The 25,356-nt window shown below is 43.7% G+C and overlaps 1 protein-coding gene and 1 long non-coding RNA gene across 3 annotated transcripts; both read left to right on the forward strand.

Moving 5' to 3' along the window:
• Window positions 1–651: 651 nt before the first annotated feature.
• Window positions 652–6,107, forward strand: LOC112850961 (zinc finger protein 211-like). Of its 2 annotated transcripts, XM_086688520.1 has the most exons (3): window positions 652–867; window positions 3,491–3,616; window positions 4,925–6,107. In XM_086688520.1, the coding sequence occupies exons 2-3, from the start codon at window positions 3,583–3,585 to the stop codon at window positions 5,956–5,958; spliced, it is 1,068 nt and encodes a 355-aa protein (XP_086544646.1). In that variant the 5' UTR covers window positions 652–867; window positions 3,491–3,582; the 3' UTR covers window positions 5,959–6,107. The 2 variants fall into 2 exon arrangements, 1 of the variants encoding a protein (XP_086544646.1); XR_015244460.1 differs by lacking the exons at window positions 3,491–3,616; window positions 4,925–6,107 and adding an exon at window positions 3,678–4,908.
• A 5,301-nt stretch (window positions 6,108–11,408) lies between these two features.
• Window positions 11,409–21,514, forward strand: LOC147573900 (uncharacterized). Its single transcript, XR_015244508.1, has 3 exons — window positions 11,409–11,819; window positions 13,083–13,264; window positions 18,372–21,514. It is a non-coding gene; the product is annotated as an uncharacterized LOC147573900 (long non-coding RNA).
• The last annotated feature ends 3,842 nt before the right edge of the window (window positions 21,515–25,356 follow it).

The following is a 25,356-nucleotide window of genomic DNA, read 5'->3' on the forward strand; positions in this document are numbered from 1 at the left end:
TGGGATTAAACACTGTTCCGCACTGGATAGGACACAATCATAATATACAGGTGGGAGAGACGTTTTCCGTGGGATCTAGAGGCAAAGCTTCACCCTGCCCAGTTTCTTCAGGGCAGCCCCACATCCCTCTTCTGTCTGTTATGAACCCGTCCACTCTTTTCCTCTTGTTCTTGACCAGATGCACTGACACTCACAAAAGTGACGCTAATGCTTGAGGTTACATGTGTATGAAGAAGAATACGATAATGTCGATTACTTTACAGCTAAGAATGTACATATTTTTATGTCGAAATGACTTTGTGGAATGATATGTGCATTTGTATCAGTAACAGCCTTTGGTAGCACCTAAAATACTCTTTTTAGTCTCGGGAGCCTGCTGAGCTTCATGGGGTCTGAAAGCATGCTTCTGAGAGCTTTTGGAGATCGCTTGCAGGCAGCACTCCCCACAAATCTGCGTAAATCCCTTAAGGAAGCCTCCGGGACCTTCGCATTCCCCGCGGAACCTAAGCCTCTGGGACTGTTCTGGTGCGGAGCATCTTCGCCAGCGCCTCTACTACATTACCCAGAGGGCTCCACGCCGAGAGGCAGCGGGCTGAGCCAATGAAGGCCCAAGATAAGAGCTCTTCCGTGCGCTTACAGCGCTTCGGGCGGGACTTCCGGCGTCCTGGTTGTGGCGGTCGTTTTGGGTGTTCCTGGGTTTTTTCCGTGGCGACCGACAGGGAAGGGGCGGGAAGAGGCGCCGTCCCCGGAGCGCCGACTGGGTTTCGTGGCTCGGCGACGCCGCCTGTGCTGCCCCGCGCCGGGCCCGGGACCGCGGGGCCGGGACAGAGTCCAATGGCAGTGGCCGCGCCCAGGGACCCGGCTGAGGTAAACTCGCTGTCCCCGGGCCCTCCCCGCCCTCCCCCCCGACAGACCCTCCAAGCCGGAGCGCGGGGCACCTGCTCGCTCCCTGCGGCCCAGGTCCCGGTGTCCGGGCCCGGGAGGCGCTCGCGGGCGGGGACCCCGCGTCGAAGCGCCGGCGTGACGGGGTGCGGGAGCGGGCTGCAGGGGAGGGGCCCCTCGGTGCAGGGCTGCAGGGGGGCCCAAGGCGGGAGGATTCAAGAGTGTGGGGTCCGCCTTCTGCCCTCGGAGAACGGAGGATGTGCGGCGGGGTCACGGGGGAACTGGCGGGCTGGGGCGTGGTAGGGGCGCTGGGACCCATGGATGGTTGTGAAGACAAGAGGGACATGGTCTGATTTAGGGGTTTAAAAGTTTTCCAGGAGCTGCTCAGGGAGAACCGACTGGAATGGGGGTGATGAGGACAGCGAGGCACAGGGAGGTTGGGTCCAAGCGCAGAGAACTGGCAACGGGGAGCGCTGAGGACTGAAATTCAGACTTTAGTGTTTCAGCCCTAGGTCTGGCTTCCAGGGCTGGAAAGATGCACGGGAGTTTCGGGCCGGTTGAAATACACCGTGGTCCCCAGCCTCTGTGGCCTCTATGGCCTAATTCTGCCTGTAGGGCCCCGTGGCTGAAGTAGCACTCGTGGAGGGTGTCCCTGGGCCTCGCTGGTTTGGATCTTGCCCATATCAACTTTGGGATTGTGGTGTTCTGGGACTCTTCACCTGCCTCTCTGCTAACCCTTTTGGTGTGGGGATCTGGGAGAAATCCCACCGCCAGGAAGTGATCTAGACTCGTCCTGAGTCCAGGCTGAGGGTTGTATGCAGGAGTTCTTGTTTCTGGAATGGAAGGAGGCGTAGAAGGTTATCCCAGGAACAGGTACCAGCGTGTGCAGGTGCTTGTTAGTGTGGGAACAGGGCACAGCATGGCTTCTTTCTCTTAGGAACAAAGAGCAGGGGACTGGAGTTAGTCTCCGAAATGGCTGCCTGAGAAGTTGGGCAACTATAATGGACGTAATGGGAGATTGGGAGCGGAGGAGGGAGATGATCGTACCCAGGTCCAGACAGGCTCCATCGGGTTGTAGAGTGGAAAACAGACTTTGGGGGTGAGGGAGGAGGATGGGTGACCAGGGAAGAGGGTACTGGAATAGTCCAGGTGAGTGTTCATGGACCAGAGTGGTAGCTGTGGAGGTGGGAGAAGTGATTGGTATTCTGGATACATTTTTCAAGAAGGGCTGATTTTGAGGGTGAGAGAGAGAGAGAGGAAGGAGTGAGAGATGACACTAGAGTGTTGGTCTGAGCAGCAAGAAGGGTGGAAATTCTATCAGCTGAGACTGGAAAATCCGTGGTAGTGGTTTTCACTGGGGGGTGGCAGGAGCTGAGAGAACAGACGACTGTGGCATCGAGTGGGCAGCTGGACACAGGTCTGGAAATCTGGGGTGGGGCTTAGGATGGAGACACCCAAAGGGGTGGCTAGCATGTGTACCAGGCCGTGATGATACTTAGAAGATGGAATTCAGGTCATGGCAGTGGTGTTATCAGCAGGTCAGAAAGAAGATTAAGAGTTCTGAGGACTAGCTCTATTGCTTGGGTACCTGGTTGGGGGTTAGGAGGATCATAAATACAGATGTAGGAGAGAAGTGGCCACGAAGGGAGTATGTGGGGAGGATGGTCTTGGCAGGTGACCAAGACTTCCGAGGGAAGAGCGGACCGGAGACAGATTTGGAGGCATCAGATTAATTGAGATAAGATGGGTTTACTATGACTTTATGGTAAGCTTTGGTGGTTTCTGGGGGTTTTGCTGGTGGGTAATGTCTGGGGCAAATGTGGTTGTCTGTGAGAATTACTATGCCTGGTACCGGGATGGCTGGGCTTTGAAGGAGAGTAGGTGGAAGGAACATGGTTGTGGCTGCTGAGGGGACAGCAAGTGCAGCACAGAAGTGGGAGAGGGTCATGGATATATGAAATTCACATGTGGTGCTATGTGACTGACGTTGAAGCAAGGACTGGAGACAGGCGGAGAGGCCTTCAAAGCAGCATCCAGGGCTACCCCTGGTGTTGGGATTCATCAGAGGTCTGGGGTAGTACTGGATCCTATTTCGATCTGCCCAGTTCTTTCTGGATGCCACGTACCAGGTAACCTGGCACAAGTCCAGAGAGAGAGATGCATATGGTGTGGGGCAGGGAGTTGGTGGTGGCTCTGGGGATGCAACTCTGGGGTCCGAAGGCGTGAGAGGGGTGCATGTGGAGAGAGGGATATGAATTGATGGTCCTGGGCCCTGGTACTGGAAACTTAGGGGTGATGGGTGACCCCAAATTTTATTGTGAGTCATGATAACAGAGGACTCCAGGGAATCGCACGGCAGGGAGAGATGCGGTCCTGGAATCCTCGGGCATATTCCCGAGTGTAGATGGTGTCTGTCTGCCTACCTGCCTGCACTTGTTGAGGGCTGGGCATTTGGTTAATAGAACCATGAAGAAAGAGTAGAACCAGCAGAACCGGGTTTCTCTGCTGAGGTGGGGAGCTTGGGAAGAGGATGGGCATGGGGTAGATGTGTGGGTTTGGATTGTGGGTCCTCAGGAGGCTGTGGTTTCATCTGTCCCCAACGTGACAGGACAGTGTGACTTTGGAGGACGTGGCCGTGTATTCTCCTGGGAGGAATGGGGTCTCCTTGATGAGGTTCAGAGACGCCTGTACCACAATGTGATGCTGGAGAACTTGGCACTTATAACCTCCCTGGGTAAGGCCCTCACACCCACCAGTGACCTGGGTAGTGACTTTGCCTTTCTGCTTTTCCCGAGGGGCCGCTGTGTCTTTACATCCAGACCATGGCCACCGCGTCCTTCCTGGGTAGGACTCCTGGGTAGGTGCTGTTGTTGCTACGACTGGGCGGTACTGCCGTCTTCTCTCCCTGCTACCCCAGTACCCGCTGCCTTTCCTGGTAGGAAAGGGTTCTAGGGAATCCTAGGCAGTCTTGGCCATCAGCCGAATGGACCCCACCTGGCTTGCCCCCTCCCTAGCTGCGTGGCTTCTGTAGATCCCTGGTACCTACTTACCTCAGGTTTTGCTCCCTCTGACAGTCCTGCACGCCTGCACGTGCCAGGAATTGCCGTCACTGACACGGACACTGCTTACATGCACGATAAGCTGTTCTGTGAGACCTTTGTCTGAGGTTCTTTTTGTAACGTTCAGTTACTTTCTTTGCTTTGTCATGTCATAAGCTGGGCTGGTACAGGCTACTTACCTGTCCTGTCTTTCCCTTTCCCTTAGGACTTGGTTATCCTAGTCCTGTGTAGTTGCTCCGTTAGGGGTGTCGGGGAGAGTTCTGGCTGCTTCACAGAATAGATATCACTCCCGCCATGGGACAAGGGGCTGGAGGGGGCCTGGCCCTGCTGAGTGGCAGCTGAGGGAAGACATGACATCGGGACCGTGTTCACATCATACCAGCAATCTGTTCAAACCAGTGTTTTGGTGCCATTTCCACTGGCCACACCTCATTTCCACCTTTTCTTCCCTGTTCTTGCCGCTTGGCCAGTTTGTCCTTTTTACTGACTTCTGGCCCCTAGCCGCTCCCAACTTCCTGGCATCTGTCTGCTGCCTGCTCCTTTCCACTGCTGCCTCTGCAGGGCCCCCGGCATTGGCTCGTGCGTAACGGATGGTGAGCGTGTATCCTCAAATGTCCTTGAACACCAGCTACTCACTAGCAATCTGACTTTTCTGTTCCTGGACCAGAGCTTCTTCACAACACTCACGTGTGAGCAACAGCCCTCCTGGGGGTCGTCCTCAGAGGAGCAAGTCGGAAACCCCGACTGCCTCTCTCCACTGTGCTACATCCCATTCCTCCTCGTTCCGCCTTGCGAGGCCTCCCTACTTCCGTGACCTTTTAGAGTCCAGTAACTGCAAAACAGCCCCTTCCTCACCTTGCCTCCCAGCTCCGTCATCCTGAAAACAGCCTCACGCATTCATTCCTGGGTGTGTCAGGCACATGTTTGTAACGTGGCTGCCACCCGTCCCCACGTGTACTTGACTAGCATTTCTCTGTTTTCAGATTATTTTTGTGGGATAGACAATGAAGAGGCCCCTTCTGGACAGAATGTTTCTCTGGGAAGAACACCACCAAGCAGGACTTCGGGGCCAAATCTATCCACCCAGAAGCTTCATCTCTGTGAGATGTGTGTTCCTGTCATGAAGGATATTTTGTACCTGGCTGAGGTTCAGGGAACACATACCAGGCAGAAATCCTACACACGTGTGGCACGTGGGAAACGATTCTGTTTCAGTGCAGATCTTCGCCAACACCAGAATGAGGACGGTGGGAAAAAGCCCTATAGCAAGGACGTGGACAGGGCTTCCTTTGCGAAGACCTATAGAGGCCATTCATTAGGGAAGCCTTTCACCTGTGGGGAGGTTGAAAAGGACTTCCTGGCCAGTGTGGCCAGTGCTGTGAGTATACACAGCAGTACTAAGTGTGAGGAAGTCTTTCGCAGTGGAAAAAGTTCTTACAGATGTGGCGAATGTGGAAAAGCCTTCTGTCGTAAACGTACCCTTGTTCAGCATCAGAGAATTCACACTGGAGAAGGACTGTTTAAGTGCAGTGACTGTGGGAGAACCTTCAGCTACAAGCATACGTTTGTTCAGCATAAGATAGTCCATGCTGGAGTAAAGCCTTTTGAGTGCAGTGAATGTGGAAAGGCCTTCAGGTTTAAGTATAAACTTGTTCAGCACCACCGTACTCACACTGGAGAAAGGCCTTATGTGTGTAGTGAATGTGGGAAAGCTTTTGGGTGCAAATCCAAACTTGTTCGGCACGAGAGAATTCACACCGGAGCAAGGCCTTATGAGTGTGCTGAATGTGGCAAATATTTTAGACAAAGCTCCGGCCTTGTTCAACATCGGAGAATTCACACTGGAGCAGAGCCTTATGAATGTGACGAATGTGGAAAGTCCTTTAGCCAAAGCTCTATCCTCATCCAACACCAGAGAGTTCACACTGGAGAAAGGCCATATGAGTGCAATGAATGTGGGAAAGGCTTAGACAAAGCTCCAGTTGCATTCAGCATCGGAGAGTTCACACGGGAATAAGGCCTTATGAATGTAGTGAATGTGGGAAGTCCTTTAGCCAAAGCTTCAGGCTTATTCTACATTGGAGAATTCACACTGGAGAAAGGCCTTATGAGTGCAACGAATGTGGAAAATCCTTTAGCCAAAACTACAGCCTCATTCAACACCATAAACTTCACACTAGATAAAGGCCTCAGGAGTGCAGCCAGCACAAGAAAGTTCATTAAACAGTCTGCTCTGATTTAACACCAAAACTTCACGACCCACGTTAGTTTTATGAATCAGCAAATGTGCAAAAATGTTCAGCCAAAGATCTAACCTCATTGAGCATGAGAAAGAAATTCCACTTAAGATGGTGGCCTTAAACCTTCAGCGAACGTGCTCTTTGTTCAGCGTAACAACACTAGAGAGCATCTGTGCAGAGCCATCTGCTGTGTATTCCAGTTGTGAGAAGTTTTCAGGAGCTGCATTTCATATTCTGACCTGCGCAGACCTTGCCAGAATTATGTCACTGCCAGGTGGTAGTAGAAGTCATTTTGCCTCTGACACCTGGCAGGTCCTTATGGCACGCGTGTCACCTCAGCATGCTTAGGGAAGACAGATGTTTGCACTCTGTCTCCCATCCTCTAGTGAAAATCATAATCTGATCCCCTGGGGGTTCTCATTCGCTTTCTTCTGACTAGTATGGCAGGGACCTGACCCACTTTTTGCTGAAAGGATCCAGTCTAGGAACTGCTGAGTTTGTAAAGTTTTACCTTCATGGTGTTAATTGGTCTCATGCAATATTTTTTATAGGTTTTCCAGCCTCCAACTCACTGATCTGGGACCTGTGTGTCTCACATTTGCTCTGGTTTGTGCAATAATAAAAGTCTTATTAAGTGACCTTTAATCTTAAGATTTTTGTTCATTGTGTGGGGTGGGTTGAAAACAGAATTGGGCTCTGCCATTGTGGAGAGGTGGACAGCTTTCTTGAGACATCATGGGGACAGTATGACATCACAGACTACCCATTCACTATAGTTTTTACCTTATCTGCCTTCCTGTCTGGTTTAAAAACAAACATAATAATAAATATTTAGTGTTTGTCCCTACTTCCTAGCACAGAGATTCTAAAACCCTTGGGATTTCCTGAGTGATAAGACTGTCTTTTGTATGATAGTGAAATGACTCAAGATGGAGGCCAATAAAGGAACTTCAGGATTGGGGCTGGTCACCAGACATTAGAAGGTTTGAATTTTAAGCCCTACCTTTGACATCTGGGGAGGGGAAGGAGTGAGAGATTGAGTTCATCCACCAATTGCCAATGATTTAGTCAACCATGCCTATATAATGACACCTTGTTAAAAACCTCTAGACAATAAGGTTTCACACTATCCAGACAGGAGGGGAGTGCACACTGATTCCACTGGGATAGAGGTTCTTGTGCTTGGGGTTCTTATGGAATTCACCCTATGTACTTCTTTATCTGGTTGTTAACGTGTGTCCTTTATAGTAGACTAATAGTAAATATAGCATTTTCCTGAGTACTGTGAGTTATTCTAGCAAATTATCAAACCTGAGTGGGGACTCAAGGCAACACTAAATTTGTAGTCAGACTGGCAGAAGTGGGGTTAACCTGGGACCCCATTTGTGGCTACCATCTGAAGAGACAGTTGTGGGATGGAGTCCTTAACTGTAGGATCGAGTGGGGATAAGTGTCAGAATTGAATTGAATTGAACACCCAGTTGGTGTTAGAATGACACGTTTGCTATCAGAAAAAGCCAGATACTGCATAAGGCCTTCTAAGAAAGGTCTGTGGTCCTAATTTGTGACCTGAGTGCCAGGATTTTTTGTAGGACCAAAGATTGCCCTGAGGAGGGCACAGTTGTGACAACCAACAATGCTTTTGGAAGTGAAAAGGCTAGGACGTCATAATTTCCCCCAGTCATAGTGACAGAAATCAGCAGTGTTTGAATTATGCTTGAACCTGACATTAAGGCCCAATTCTGTAAAATGAATTAGAAAGGGACACCTGGGTGGCTCAGTCGGTTACGCATCCGACTTTGGCTCAGGTCATGATCTTGTGGTTCACAGGTTCGAGCCCCACGTCAGAGCCTGGAACCTGCTTCTTGGATTCTGTGCCTCCCTCTCTCTCTGCCCTTCCCATTTGTACTCTATCTTGATCGATCTCCTTCTCTCTCTCTCAAGAATAAAACATAAACATTTTTCTTAATGAATTAGGAAAATACAGAGTGCTTAATCTTTCTCTGACTGAAATTACTGAGATACATGAGTATTAAAAAACCAGTTTTAAAAGTTCTCATCAATAATTACCATTAAGCTTAGAGTTCAACTTAAGGCTTATCTCTGCATGGAAATTTGATTGAGACCATTGATGGTGACTTCCTAATTGCACAACGTCCACCTACATTTTTATCAGCCCAGAGAAACTTTGCATTCTCCGTGTTCCATTTGCTCAGACACCATATCAGAAACAAAGCCTCACTAGTTCTCTTTTGTTTTAAGGAGAACACATATTACAAAGCTAAGCTAGGAGTCTAAGGTGTTTTGTTACTGGTTTTTTTACCCCAAATCTGCAATCTTTAAGGTGACATCCAGATGCTAAGGGCTCCTTGAAATCTTACTTTTGCTTTGTCACTAACCCCACTTCAGTTGTGTGGACTCAGTAGCATCTTCAGGGTGCATAATAGGCTATTTGTAGCAGAGTACCTGGTTCCTATTTAGGGTTCCAATGGGAACTTTCCTTACAGCGAAACCACTAGATCCAAACAATTAGGGAAGCATACTTGCCCCCTACCCCAATGACCGTTGGCCCAGTGGCACATGGCAGCCATTTATATCACAGAGCATACGCTGGCCACAGATAGAGGGGAAAGCCAGATCCACCATCTGGGGTCACAAACACGTTCTCTACCATTTAGAGCCTTGTAACTCCCTACACCACAGCAATCAATGCTCTAACATTCCACCGTTGCCATCAGCTAAAAAAGACTCTATTTTGATTACTTACTAGGCTTGTTGCCACTACCTTCGAACCTCTCATCCCTGAGTTGGGGAATCCAGATAATCCAGGACCTCTGCTCTATCCTGCATTGTCCTAATAATTACCTGTAAAGAGGTCAGTCTACTCAAAGAGCTGATGTTATGATCTGTCACTTAAAAGCTTCCCAAAGCCTGATCAGGACCTTACCCGAATCCTCCAGCTGTCCTCTCTTCCAGCAGCTCCTTTCCCTCCCATTACTTGCCTGTCCACCTTGGTGTTCCTAGCTCAATATATTCATGAAAATCTCAAGAATGCCAAATAAATCAATTTTTAACTTTGCAACGTTCTTCCAGGATTACTTTTGTCTATGTTAATATTCTGCCACCTTTATACAGAGAATAGAAAATCATTATTTGGGGGGCACCTAGGTGGCTCAGTTGGTCAAGCGTCCGACTTGGCTCAGGTCATGATCTTGGGGTTCATGAGTTTGAGCCCCACGTTGGGCTTTGTGCTGACAACTCAGAGCCTGGAGCCTGCTTTGGATTCTGTGTCTCCCTCTCTCTCTGCCTCTCCCCCACCTGTGGTCTCTCTCTGTCTCTAAAATGAATAAACATAAAAAAATCATTATTTGGTATCATTTGACAACATCTTCTGCCTCGTAAATCTAAAACAATTCTCTTATGGGCTCCCTGTGTTGAAACGGAAATGATGCCTCCCTTCAATGTAGGGTCAATTCCTTGATTATTGACACTTAAAGATGACCTCCCCATGTCTTAACTTTTAAGGAGTTTTGTTCTTGGTCTATCAGATCTCTTGACTGACAAACCCACCCCTCACTGATCTTCAGTCTCTTAATCTCCTTTACAAAAAGTACAAAAGTACAAAAAGCAGTAAGTCTGTGTACTTCATAAAATAACTACCCTTCACTCTGATCTAGTACATTTTCTTACCTAGCTTTGCTCTCCCTCACTCTCTATGGCTATATTTTCACAAGCACTTTCTCTCTCTTTTTGTTTTTTATTTCAACTCCTGTGTGTTTCCTACTCATTCGTATGAAAGTTTGTCTTCACAGCTTCATCATCATCAATGAACTTATGAACACATTAATGACATTTAAATTTTTCCTTAAAGTTTTTTTCAGCGGCTTTTGGCACCACAGGGTTTTTGTTGTTGTTCTGTATTCTTTTTTTTTTTTTTTTAATAATGTTTATTTTTGAGAGAGAGAGAGAGACAGAGCATGAGCATGAGCAGGGAGGGCCAGAGAGAGAAGGAGACACAGGATCCGAAGCAGTCTCCAGGCTCTGAGCTGTCAGCACAGAGCCTGATGCAGGGCTCGAACTCACGGACCGTGAGATCATGACCCGAGTTGAAATTGGATGCTCAACCAACTGAGCCACCCAGATGCCCCTGTTGTTTTGTATTCTTAACTGAATATGCTGGCTCAAGAAGAAAAACAAATATATTCTCTTAGTATTGTAATGAATGAGGGTCCAATTAACAGTCATCTCTTAATCTGTATATACTTTTTGGTGATCTTATGCAATGGCATGATTATAAATAATATGATGAGCTCAAAACTTTAAAGTGTGTATCTCCATTGAAAAATCCAGCGATCAGCTATCTAATGATCTATTTGCAACCTATTTCTGGACATCTGGTAGACATGACAGACTCCACACTTAAACTTCTCTGAACTCTCTTTAAAAAATTTTTTTTAAATAAACTATTTTTTAAAGAGTAGTTTTAGCTTCATAGCCAAATTAACAGGAAACTACAGAGATTTCCCATATATCCCATGCCCTCACATACACATAGTCTGCCTCATTATTAACCTCCAGCACTGCAGTGGTGCAGTTATTATGATTGATGAACCTACAAAGACATGTTATCACCCAAAGACCATGATTTACATTAAGGTTTACTCTTGTACATTTTATGGGTTTGGATAAATGTATAATGACATGTGTCCACCATTATAGTTATACAAATTAGTTTCACTCCCCTAAAATTTCGGTTTACTGCCCTAAAAATTCTCCACCTAATCGTCCCTCCCTCCTGCTTAACCTCTGGCAACTACTGATATTTTTATTGTCTCCATAGTTTTGCCTTTTCAGAATGTTATACAGTTTGTAGCCTTTTCAGAATGGCCTCTTTGACTTAGTAATATGTTTAAGTATCCTCCACTGTCTTTTCATGGCCTGACAGTGCTCACTCTCTCTCTCGTTCTAAGTGCTGAATAATATTCCATTGTCTGGACAGAGCACAGTTTATTTATCCATTCACCTAATGAAGGACGTCTTGATTGCTTCCAAGTTTTGCCAGTTGTGAATAAAGTTGCCTGTATACATCCGTGTGCAGGTTTTTGTGTGGATGTGTTTTCAACACATTTGGGTATATACCAAGGAATGCAATTGCTGGATTGCCTGGCAAGCCTGTCAGTCTTGTAGGAAACTGCCAGACTGTCTTCAAAGTGACTGTGCCATTTTGCTTCCCTGCCAGCGATGAATGAGAGTGCCCATTGCTCCACCTCCTCACCAGCATTTGGTGGTGTCAGCGTGAGCTTGCTTTTCACTCTGCTCTGACTGCAGCTGTCCCACTCTCAGTTGATAGAGACTCCTTCCTTCCAGTTGCTGAGACTAAAAATCCAGGGCTCGTTCTCGACTCATTCCTTTTCTCGTAGCGCAGAACCAGTCCTACAGGAAATCTGATTGGGTCTACTTTCAAAACATATAATGAATCTGACCCCTTTTCACCGCCATGCCTGCCCTCAGCCTGGTAAGAGCCACCATCCTCTATCTGAATTTCTGCAGCGGTCATCAACTGATCTTGATCCTATGCTTTTTCTTTTCCAGTCTGTTGTCAACGCTTCAGCCGTGACCCTTTCAAAGTATGAATCAGGTAATGTCCATATTTGAGCAAGATCCCAGAAGCCCTCCTCATTTTACTTGGAGAAAATTCAGAATTCTTACAAGAGCTTGAGGAGCTACACAGGTCTTTAGCCCATGTTTCTCTCCGACCACTTTTTTTTTTTTTTAACGTTTATTCATTTTTGAGAGACAGAGAGAGACGGAGCATGAGTGGGGCAGGGGCAGAGAGAGGGAGACACAGAATCCGAAGCAGGCTCTAGGCTCTGAGCTATCAGCACAGAGCCCAACACAGGGCTCGAACTCACGAACTGCAAGATCATGACCTGAGCCGAAGTCGGACGCTCAACTGACTGAGCCACCCAGGCGCCCCTCTCTCTGAGCACTTTTAAACCCTGTGGCTCATTCATCTCATTCCATAGGCATCAGTACCAGACTTTGCTCGACACAATGATACTGGCTGATACCTGTGCTTGGGTCATATACTCAAAAATGCTGCATGGCTTACTTCATCTTTATTCAAGTCTTGCCTGAAGTTTACATTGGCCATCAGGTCTCCCTTACTACTCTACCCTCTCATTCCCTGCTCATCCCCCAACTCCAGCTTACTCCCCTTCAAGGCACCTGTCATCATATAGCATACTGAATGTTTACTATTTATTAGATAATACTAGATATTAGATATTATTATTATCTAATACCTGTTTCAATACAGGTAAGTTCTCTTCTACCTTCCCCCTTCCTCTTGCCCTCTATAGATCACTTACACCAAGGATAATGTATTATCTACATTTCAGGTGCTTAACATCTGTTTATTGAAGTAGTAAATAAAAGTTGCCTTGGGAGTGCCTGGCCGGCTCAGTCAGTAGTGCATGTGACTCTTGATCTTGGGATTGTGGGTTCAAGCCCCATGTTGGGTGTAGAGATTATTTAAAAATAAAATCTTTTTAAAAATTTGCCTCACTTTCTTCATATTCATTTTTAATACTTTAGTCATTTTTACTTAATGGTTCTTTCTTTTCCTCTTTCAGAATATGGGCAGTGTAAGAATCCTATTTGAGAGGTAACATCCTCAGGTTGGCCAGAATCACAGACCAGCCTTTAATGAAGCTTCCTTCTGTCACTTCACACACACACAAGATGAGCATCCTCATCTCACCTGTCATTTCCACCTGATACTTTTCAGAAAACTTAGCTTTGTTTTCCGTGGCTGTTCCTGCTTTTTCTTTCTTTCTGAGATAATTAATCACTACTAATAGCTCCTAGTAATTTGTAGCTTTTACTTTTTTTTTCCCAGAGATAATTTCAACTCTCCATACAGACATTGTCACTGCAATTATTGGTGAAGTGATCATCACTTCCCAGCAAAGAGATGAGATCATGGTGTCCCAGACCTTTATCTCGGATAAGATACCACCTTTGCACACATGCTCCAGACTGGACTCTAAAATCTGCTGGTTTGGTGGGGAATGACATTTGGTAAGTAGAACTTCCTTTTAGATCAAGAGAGAGTCTTAGAGAAAAATGATACTGCTAAGAAAACATTTTAAGAGATATTGTGTGTGAATATAATCTTATTTTCCTGGGGAGAGAAAATGGGCACAAATATATACAGAAGGGATATTTTCTAAGGGTTCCTGAGAAGTAGAGACCCAACATTCCTGTCTGGAGGCTGTCTGATGTCTGTCTTCTGCCTTCTTGGTCATAGCCCTCTGAATTTTTGGGATTCGGGAGCAGAAATCATCAGATAATATTACTGCGTTGAAATCTACCTGTGACCCTGACATTTAACTAGAACTTTCCCTGAACTTTATCAGTTGCTTTGAATCCATTGTGGTTTCAAAAGTCATTATTCAAACTCAGCCTCACAAGCAACAATAAATTGGTCTGTTCTAACCACAAAGATCCTAGTCAGGGGAGCTGTTAGTAAGATTATCCTGCCACTTTCCTAGGAAGTAAAATGTGTCCAATACAGCTCCTAATTGTGCCTCTACAGAAAGCAGTTTGCTCAAGGAATGAGGTGGGGTTTTATTTGTACATGAATGTCTGTGTTTCTTAAAGGACACATGGCTCGAGTATTCATAGAACATTTGTGCTACATTATTTACCCAAACATTGTTCTCCTCACTCCTACTCAATTGAAGTATCGAATTATTATTAAAATTCATTTTTATGATTTATTATAAATAAAACTTTATTATAATTATGATTCAAGGGCAACCCTCCTATCTCTTTCTCTTTGTATTTGTTAATTTCAAATGTGTATTTTATTTAATTTTACCTGGGATTTCCTAAAATTTTCAGCTGGAGTTATAAACCCTACTACCTTTTCCCCAAGAAATATTTGAACAAATTTATATGCATATGCATAAAATAAGTGTTCTTTTCTTCCTCACTCTCCCTCTTCCCTAAGCTCACATGTCACTGGGTTTATGATTTGTTATCATTTATTGTGTATACTTCCAGAAATGCTTTGATTCATTAGCATGTACTTTTTTAGATTCCAGTGTTTCCCAAACTTTAATGTCAGTTACATAATGAATTTTAATTTGATAAATTATTGCCTATTAATATTATTATTGACAAATATTATTTGTTAAAGTTTATTTATTTATTTTGAGAGAGAGAGAGAGAGAGAAAAAATGCACGTGCATGTATGAGCCAGCAGAGGAGCGGGGGGGAGAAAGAGAGAGAGAGAGGGATAATCCCAAGCAGTTTCCATTCTGTCAACGCAGAGCCCGATGTGGGGCTTGAACTCACAAACCCATGAGATCATGACCTGAGCTGAAATCAAGACTTGGCCACTTAATCAACTGAGCCACTCAGGCGCCCCGATAACAAATATTATTGCAAAACTGAAGACCACTCTTGTTTGATGTATCCTAATTTAATTCTCTGGAAACATCTAACATTTAGAAGGTTATAAAAAATTGCTATCTAATTAAATGTGGATAATAGAACTAAACATTTTTACCTAATAATATTTTATATATAGAAAGATCCTACTCCTATACCATTATACAAATTTTTAGACTGAGAAACCATAATTAATTCATTTAATCTTTATTTAGGTGAGGTTATGTGAGATTACAATATGATAATGTAAAGTGAAGATGTGAATGTGAATTAAATATTTGGCACAGGAGTATATTTCTGCATATAAATGGTATCTCCTTTTAAATTTATTATGCATTTACATGATAATTTCTAAGAAAAAACATTAAAAATTGTTAAAAATAAGAAATTCTTATTTATATAACTTTCAATGTTAGAAAATATATGATCATGTATCTCATGATTAGAGGGGGCATCTAGAATGTTATTAATTGCCTCTCCTTTCCATTATTCTTAGGTAAAATATTTTCTATTATTTTGTTCTTCATCTTTATATTTTAATTTAATCATGCCTTTCATCTTATATAAATTGTACATTTTCACATATTCCAATAAGTTTAAATTACTAGGCTTCTGTCATATGGATTGCTTACTACATACATATTTATTACAAGTCATTATTTTAAAAAATATATACATCCTATATGGTTTATCTGTTACGTTTAGGTTTTTTACTTATATATATGTTTTTAATTAATTAATTAATTTATTTATTTATTTATTTATTTTTAAAGTTTTAATGTTTATTTATTTTTGAGAGAGAGAGAGAAACAGAGCAAGAGGGGGAAAGGGGCAGAGAGAGAGGGAGACACAGAATCCGAAGCAGGCTCCAGGCTCTAGCTGTCAGCACAAAGCCTGACTTGGGGCTTGAACCACAACTGTGAGATCGTGATCTGAGCCGAAGTCGGACGCTTAACCTTGAGGCAGTACCTTCTTAATACACTGCATCTTTATTGCTGAGGCCCATGATTGGCAGCCCAGATGTTACTCCTAAACAATAGATGTGTTTTGGGGCACCTGGGTGGCTCAGTCGGTTGAGCCTCCGACTTCAGCTCAGGTCATGATCTAATGGTTCATGGGTTCGAGCCCCACATCAGGCTCTGTGGTGACAGCTCAGAGCCTGGAGCCTGCATTGGATTCTGTATTCCTCTCTCTCTGTGCCTCCCCTGTTCACACTCTGCCTCTCTCTCTCAAAAATAAATAAACATTAAAAAAATTTTAAACAATAGATGTGTTTTGCTTGCCTATATCGTGTTTTCATTGAAAGCTTGTTTTTATAAAAATTGAGAATATTGCAGAAACCAGCCTGGGTTTGTTGATATGGTAATACCAGTTAAAAATTGGTCAGAGCTCAGAAATACCAACCCACTTGGTTGGGTCTTGCATTTTTCACTTTACAGCTCTACCTCTGTGGCTGGCTTTGCTTTTTTTCACTTTCCTCTCTTCATAATGAGGGCACTTAAATTGTTGGTGCTGGCTTAGGAAAAATACTAAGAGAAAGAGTAAGATCAATAGATTTCAATGAACTCATATCTGAAAGTGACAGGGTAAATATGCAAAATAAGAAAGCATGGTGCTGTAGACAATGAAAGAACAAAATTGGAGCAAACAACAAACCTAGTATTTGCCAGTTATTACAACAAATCCTTTCCAACTTTAATATAGACCTTTTCAAACATCTGCCCCAGAGAAGAAGGTAATGATAGGAACCAGCAGAAACCGTCCAGGGTCACACTCATTTCATCTCCAAACCTGCCCGGTCTTCCCTCCAGCAAAAATTCAGAGGCCCTTGTATTGCCCTCTGGACCCATCCATTATGACAGGTCCTGCCACCTCAGGGGTCCCACAGTCATTAATGAATATTGCCTCAATTTAGGTGGCGTTCCACTCTGTCCCCCTTTTCTTTTATTAGGTTAAAACTTCTACAAAAAGAGAGTTTAGATAGCAAAGAAGATCTTACTCCTTTCCCTTTATTTTCTCCTTTTCAGTGTGTTGGTCTTCTATCATCCTCCAACTGTAAGGTTATTTTTTAAAGTAGTGATAAAAATGCATTTTAAAAACATATTTGTTTTAATTTGTTACGATTACAATTTGGAAATAGTAATAGCTGGAAATATCCCACACTTTGTCATTGGGAATCCTTCCTGTTAACTCTTGGCATCCTGTTTACATAATCTCAGTAGTTTGGGGTGGCTCTTTTGTTTTCTTCTACAATAGGAAGTTCTGAGATAGTTTCTGTAACTTCTACCCCAGATGTGGATTCATTCATTTCTTCAGGAAGTTCTAATTCTCTTTTAATAAAATGTTATGTATACACTGTATATGTATGTGCATACATTTATGAGCATATATAGTTTGTTTGTTTGTTTTTATGTTTGCCTGAATTTTTTTTTTTAATTTTTTTTTTCAACGTTTATTTTATTTTTGGGACAGAGAGAGACAGAGCATGAACGGGGGAGGGGCAGAGAGAGAGGGAGACACAGAATCGGAAACAGGCTCCAGGCTCTGAGCCATCAGCCCAGAGCCTGACGCGGGGCTCGAACTCACAGACCGCGAGATCGTGACCTGGCTGAAGTCGGACGCTTAACCGACTGCGCCACCCAGGCGCCCCCCTGCCTGAATTTTTATAATACTTTTGTCACCATATATATTTAGATAAATATATAAAAAAGAATTGTGGCACCAAAGCCACAAACCAGGTATATTGAGAGCAGTCTGACTTCATACTTTGTCCTGTGCTCTTTCTCCACTATCACCTACAGGTGCTCATTAAAAAAAAAAAAAAAAAATTTTTAATGCTTATTTATTTTTGAGAGAGAGAGAGAGAGAGACAGAGAGACAGAGACAGAGACAGAGCGTGAGCAGGGGAGGGGAAGAGAGAGAGGAAGATACAGAACCAGAAGCAGGCTCCAGGTTCTGAGCTATCAGCACAGAGCCCGATGTGGGGCTCAAGCCCACGAGCCTTGGAGCTGTGAGATCATGACCTGAGCCAAAGTTGGCCACTTAACCGACTGAGCCACCCAGGCAGGTGCTCATTTTTAGAACTTGTAAATGTATTCTTTTAGTTTAAAATTTTGGTCATATACACATAGATAAATGGATTGTAGTTATACTCCCTTTATTAGGAAAATAAGCTAACTGCACACAATATTCTGACACTTTCTATTTTTTACCTGATGATGTGTCCTGGAAACGCAGCAGTAGAGAGAACTTTACTCATCATGGCTGCCTAGTGTCCCATTGTGAACATACACTATGATTCCTTCAGTCTCCTGTTGATTAACATTGGTTGATTTCAATCTTTGTAATTACAAATAGTCCTGCAAAAAATTGTTTTGCACATACGAAAGGCATGTGTAAATATTCATATATTCATATCGAGGTGAGAAATTATATGACTAAAGATGTTTTCTTGGTGTATTGAGAGTAACAAAATTTTCTATTTTAGTCTCCAGATTCCTGAGATTCAAATCAAAACAGCCACCAGTATCCCTTTTAAATTGATGAAATGGTTCCTCTAACTTAAAACTGGGTATTGTTTTCCTCACCCAAACTGGAGTTGGGATCCTTGGAAACTCCTTGCATCTTTGTCTTTATATCTTTACTTCACTCACTAGGCACATGTTGAGACCCACAGACTTGATTCTCATCCAGGTAGTCCTAGCTAACAACTTGGTTCTTTTTCATACAGGAGTTCCTCAGACAATGGCAGCATTTGGGTTGAAATCTTTTCTGAATGATGCTGGATGTAAGCTTGTCTTCTATTTTCACCGAGTGGCCAAGGGCTTTCCCTCAGCACCACCTGCCTGCTCAGTGGTTTCCAGGCCATTAAGCTCAACACTAACACTCCAAGTGGTTGGAGCTCAAGGTTACATTCCCAAAGTGCTTTGGCTTCTGCTGTTTCCTCTGCTGGATCCTGCATCTCCTGTTGAATATCTTTATTACTTTGCATGTTACTGGACCAAGAAAGAACAAAAACATGAGTGTGGAAAAAATTTATGAATACCGTAATTCACCCATTCCAAACAAATTTGTTGTTTTACTACATGCAGTCATGTTCTCCTTCATTGGTGTCACTTGTTTGGGCCTCATGGCCTGGTCTAGTGGCTCCATGGTCTCTGTCCTGCTCAGGCACAAGCAACAAGTCCAACACATTCACAGCAACAGACTTCCCCCAAACCCTCCCATGAGGCCAGAGCCACGCACAACATCCTGGCCCTGGTGAGCATATGCATCTCCTTTTGTTTTGTCTCTTTCATTTTGTCTTTGTGGGTAACACTTATTGTGAACCCAAGCCACTGGCTGATGAACATCTCTGCCCTGGCATCTTCAGGCTTCCCGACCTTCAGCCCCTTCATGCTCCTTGGCAGTGATACCCGGTGCCTCTCAGTTTTTCTCTGCTTCTAGGGAAGAAAAATAATTTTTCCAAGTATGGTCTCTAAAACAGTAAGGTCCCTATAGGACATCCTATCATTTATTTAATCACTTTTCTTTTGCCAATTTAAAAAAAAATGTATTCATTTTTGAGAGAGATAGAAAGACAGAGTGCAAAGAGGGGAGGGACAGAGAGAGGGGGAGACACAGAATCCAAAGCAGACTCCAGGCTCTGGGCTGTCAGTACAGAGCCTGACACAGGGCTGAAATCCACAAACTGTGAGATCATGATGTGAGCCAAAGTCAGATGTGAGCCACCCAGGCGTCCCTATTTAATCACTTTTTTGCGTGTTTGTATGCTCGTGTTTAATGCCAGATGATCTATTATCACATAGGGACTCAGTATGGAATAACAGCAAAAATAACCCTGGCCTCATACTGCTTATAAGATTTCCAAAAAATGAACATGGTATAAATAATATCTCAGTGATGACTTTCTAAAACTATAGGGTGCCTTGGTGGCTCAGTCTGTTAAGCATTCGACTCTTGCTTTCGGCTTAGGTCATGATCTCACGGTTTCGTGAGTTTGAGCCCCACATCGGGCTCTGCACTGGCAGTGCAAAACCTGCTTGAGATTCTCTCTCTCTCCCTCGCTTTCTGCCCCTCCCTCACTCACTCTGTCTCTGTCTTTCTCAAAATAAAATTTTAAAAAACTTAAAAAAATAAAATTATATAATGCTATTCAATGGAGAATATCAGGTAATGCTGATAATGACATGGGGATTTTTGTGTTTAGTTCTGTTGATTCAAACTTTGAAGTGGCATCCAGAAGATTCATTGCATTGTCAAAGCATATTGAGTGAAACGTGTTTCAAGCAAGAAGAAAATGACTGGGAATACCCCACATTGGTCCAACACAGGTGGACTTAAAGGAATTAACAGAAGTTTATGAGGTTTAGCAGAGTGTGACGAGGGAGGAAGATAGGTGGGGTTGGAGGTGGTGTCAATGATCAAAACTTTTCATAGGAAAGATCATGGGTCTCTGAGAATTTTTGTCCACTGAAAGAATCAAAATTGTGATAAAAAATAAAAATAATATCAGGCGCCTGGGTGGCTCAGTTGGTTAACTGTTGTAGACTCTAAGTCTGAAGTTCTCTTTTGGCCAGCAAAAGAGTGGGACGCAGGATTAAAGCAAGAGATGGCTAATGTCCGGGAAAAGATATGAGCCCCAAATAAGGGTCCTTGCCCTGTATTTATTAAGATAAGAAGGCTTACAAACGTGATGGGCATGTACAAAGAGACAAAGAAACTGTGAGCATTAACTTGGGGATGTGAGGGAAAAGGGGGGGTTTTGAAGATATACAGTGTTTGGGGTTTGGGTCAATATAAAACAAAATCCTGGCGCCAGGCAGATGGGTGGATGGTTGTTAACGGCAGACATGAGACACCGTGTCTGTTTATCTTAGCTAGCCTGGGGGATGAGACAGATAGGGGGAATAACCTCAGGGTTAACAAGGCACCTTTTCTTTTGTTAACCATCTCCGCTCTGGGCTGCTTTGCCTGCAGCACAGCGGTCCATAGTCCGAATTCACCAGTTTACCTAACTTGGCCCCTTCCTCTTGTGAAAGCAGCTTTTCTGCTATGGTACTAAATTGGGGGGCATTTTTGCCTTGCATGCCTAATCTTGTTCACCTTGTATACCTTTGTATTGAGAGCCTTTGCACCCATTCCTATTTTGGGACTTTGCCCCTCCTTCTCTATTCCGGGGGCTCTGCACTCCCTTCTATTCTGGGGTGCCTTTGCATCCCCTCTATATTCTGGGGTGCCAGTCTTTTTTACTCGAACTTGGGTGTGAGCATTCTATGGCTTTGTATTTCTTTATGCCTTGTTAACCCATTGGTGTAAACCCGGGGATTTCTATGCTTATTCTCCACAGTTAACCATCCGACTTCAGCTCAGGTCATGATCTCACAGTCTGTGAGTTCGAACCCCATGTCGGGCTCTGTGCTAACAGCTCAGAGCCTGGGGCCTGCTTTGGATTCTCTCTCTGCCCCTCCCCGCTTGCACTCTGTCTCTCTCTCTCAAAAATAAATAAACATTAAAATTTTTAAAAAGTAAAAAAAATAAAAATAAATAAAAATAATTTAATTAAAATAATTTACTACAAATTATTGTTTAGCACTCTTTTACCTTAGTTTACAGTATTTTTTTCTCTTAAATAAATAAGTGATAAAATAATGCATTTCCAATTCAGCAATATTTAGGGGTCAGAGCTGACAACGAGTTTCTCCTTGACCAAACTTTAGTAGGCTCCTCAGAATCCTATTCCCAACTAGACCTCAACGTTTGGACTTCTGTGCCCATCTTTGCGTTGCCCAATTGTAGCAAGAATCCAATTAAGTTGATGTAGGCAGAATCCACCTCTGCTTAATAGCTCCTTGAATATCTCATCAAATTGCTCATCCCGGGGGCGCCTGGGTGGCGCAGTCGGTTAAGCGTCCGACTTCAGCCAGGTCACGATCTCACGCTCTGTGAGTTCGAGCCCCGCGTCAGGCTCTGGGCTGATGGCTCGGAGCCTGGAGCCTGTTTCCGATTCTGTGTCTCCCTCTCTCTCTGCCCCTCCCCCATTCATGCTGTGTCTCTCTCTGTCCCAAAAATAAATAAACGTTGAAAAAAAAAAATTTTAAATTGCTCATCCCACCATCCCCCAGTTGGTACTGATCACCATGGCCTGCTTTCAGCAAGAATCCCCCTTACCCATGAAGTTTCCCCTTAGTACCTTTCCATCCACTGACTCCCACACTGCTTCTTGGCTATGAACCCCTAGTTGTTCATGCTGTATTTGGAATTGAGCTACTTTCTATACTGAGGTCTCTTTCCCCCCATTACAATCGTTCCTTATTAAAATCTGCTTATACTGCTTTAACTATTGTTCAGCTCTGGTTTTCTTTAATTTTTTTAATGTTTATTTAATTTGGAGAGAGAGAGAGAGAGACAGAGCATGAGTGGGAGAAAGGCAGAGAGAGAGGGAGACACAGAATCCGAAGCAGGCTCCAGGCTCTGAGCTGTCAGCACAGAGCCTGATGCAGGGCTTGGACTCACAAACACTGAGATTGTGACCTGAGCCAAAGTCGGATGCTCAACTGACTGAGCCACCCAGGTACCCCTGGTTTTCTTTAATAGACCTAGAATATTATTATTTTTTGTGAAATAAAATTAATTTTTAGAAAATTTTGTCAGTTGTTGGTACTTAAAAGAAACTTTCAAAGAGTTTCATTTCATTTCACTTTTATTTTACATCTTTAATCACTTGACTTTTATGATGACTAACTTCATAAACATAATACTTGGTAATTAAAAAGTATATGTGGGTAAATGTACAATTCTGCATTTCTATGATGTCTATAACTAAAATTGTATTAAAATTAATTTTATTTGTTGTATTTTTGAGAGTGCCTCATGTAAAATACAGTTTAATGTATGTAAAAATAAAACCTGTACTTAAATTATATAAATACAATTTTTTAAAGTTTATTTTGAGAGACAGGGAGAGAGAGTGAGCAGGGGACAGGCAGAGAGAGAGAGAGACAGAGACAGAGAGAGAGAGAGAGAGAGAGAGAATTCCAAGCAGGCTCCACACTGTCAGTGCAGAGCCCTACATGGGGTTTGATCTTACCAACCAAACTGTGAGATCATGACCTGAGCTGAAATCAAGAGTCAGACATTTAACCAACCGAGCCACCCAGGCACTCCTAAATAATCATTTTAGTCCAATATATTTAAGCAACATGTTTGTTATGTATGATAAATGATGATACCTTTCTGGCCTCTAGTAAATTCAAGAGAATTATTGTGCCTCAAAAAAAGAGCTGTTCTTTTTCTTCATTAGCCCATCGTCCTCTAATCGAAAATGTGCACACTCTCTTTAAGAAGTTTAACTGTGTTTATATTTTTCATGGGCTCAGGTTTTATAAAATTTTTTTTTTTTTTCAACGTTTATTTATTTTTGGGACAGAGAGAGACAGAGCATGAACGGGGGAGGGGCAGAGAGAGAGGGAGACACAGAATCGGAAACAGGCTCCAGGCTCTGAGCCATCAGCCCAGAGCCCGACGCGGGGCTCGAACTCACGGACCGTGAGATCGTGACCTGGCTGAAGTCGGACGCTTAACCGACTGCGCCACCCAGGTGCCCCTTTGGGCTCAGGTTTTATAAAAGCACCTAGTGGCTTACCTTGAATGGGGCACTCCATTACCTAGGAATGTTGACTCATTTAAGTGTTTCCTGAAGAAAATTGCATGCCCTAAATCATCCCAGGGCCAGGTATCAGGCAACTAGAGATCACCCCTATAACCTGAAGTCCACTGGAATTGTTCAAAGTAGCCAATTCTCAGCTGTTTGCTCTGCCCTGCCCTGCCTTTCCCATGGAAAACACAACAAAGGCTCTGGGCTAGGCCTTTCCTTGGCTCCTGCTTCTGCCTCCTAAACAAATCCCAGCGTTCCTTCTGTGACCTTTCATGGTATGCTGTGCCTCTCATTTCTAGGGACACAGTGAATAACATTAAACTTTTCTCTCAATGTCATTGACCTGTCCATGCTGTCACTAAGTCGCCTTTATAAAGTAAGACCTGGGCCCAAATCAGCCTCCCTCAGCTGTATAATACTACATCTCATGACCCATTTCTCGGCACCCTCATCTTCTTTTTCTATTGTGCCTAACACATTCCAACATTGTACATAATTCAGTGTTTTTTTTTCATATTTCATATTTCTTCCCATCTTTCATGAATACTGTAGAGTGTAAGCTTCTTGATGGCTGAGGTCTTTGTCTCTTGTTTTCAAATTTGTTCCATGTACTTAAGAGATAGGGGTTGAAATGCAGTAGGTGTTTATCGAATGTTTGTTAGAGCCGTGAATAAGCATGGTATTACAGTATCCTTGTTCATCTTTCTAAATGTTTTCATTCTCCCTCAGAGTAGATAATCAGAGTTTTCAAGATTGGAAAGAAATTACATTTTGGAGACTAAACCCTGTTGTATTCAGTGTCTCAGACCCACTGTGTGCTCAGCTTCATTTTCTTACCTCTCAGACTTCAGTGTTTCCAGCTCAGTTTTTGCTGCCATCTTTCACCTGTCAAAGGTATGTCCCCCAGAACCATTTTTGAGTATATCTGTGAACTACAGAACTATATCAATAGCTTTCAGTAGTTTAAACTATTCATGTTTCTTTTTTTTTCTTCCTTTCCTTCTTTTTTTCTTCCCATCCTCCCTTCCTTTCTCCTTCCCTCCTTCCTCCTCTTCCTCCACTCACCCTCCCTCTTCTCTTCTTCTTCCTTTACCATAAATAATCTGTACTCTCAATTCAGACACTGTCCCTGTAATTGCAAGTGAAGTGAAAATTGATGTGGGAAACAAAGGCAAGAGAAAAAAATTAAATTTCCTTACTGTCTACAGCCCATTGACAAGTCCTTGAAACAGGCAGTGACCTTCCACTAGGCACTCAGCTGCCTTGATGTTGACACTTTGCTAAAGTCACAAGGCAATCTTAGCTTAACATTATCCACACCTCAAGGATCCTGTGAGGCTACTGTAAACATTTAGAAATTCCTATGGAAATTTTCTTTATCCCTAGCCCCCAAAGTATATGTTGGCAGTCATACTCCAAGCATACGCCTACTGATAACATCTGAAGGGTCTCATGACTGACATTTTACTAAACAGTAATAAATGTAACAAGGTTTCTAACAGCGGCTAGCCCCTCAGGGCCCTGGAAACATTGTGTATATGATCATCACCTGTCACAACCCCAATGCAGCTCTTTCTGCCCCTGAGTCCTGTTCCTGTGCTTTAATAAAACCACCTTTTTGCACCAAAGACATCTGAAGAATTCTTTCTTGGCCATCAGCTCTGAACCCCAACATTTCCACATCAGAAATCACTTCCTAGCAAAGAAATGAGATCATGCTGTTCCAAATCTTTATTTCTGGGTTCAGACAGTCACTTTCGCACATTTGCTGCCACCAGGACCGCGTCAGCCACCGTCCTGGCACATTGAAAAGCATTTATAATGGTCCTTTCCAGATGGGTGGCATATTCCTAGAGGGAATCAGTATATCAGCTTTTGGGCTAAGAAGGATCATTTGAATTAAAGGGTGCTGCTGCCTGGGTTGCCCTCCATCAGCACCTCCACCTGCAAGAAAGTGCCTCCCTGGACACAATAACCCTCCTGCCTCCTCCCCAGAGGCAATCTGCAGATTTGACCCCTGACCCCTGACCCAGCCAAAGCACCCAAACTTAAAATTTTC

The sequence above is a fragment of the Puma concolor genome, chromosome E2 (assembly GCF_028749965.1).
Source record: "Puma concolor isolate L17-30 chromosome E2, mPumCon1.1.hap2, whole genome shotgun sequence".
NCBI classification, from domain to species: domain Eukaryota; kingdom Metazoa; phylum Chordata; class Mammalia; order Carnivora; family Felidae; genus Puma; species Puma concolor.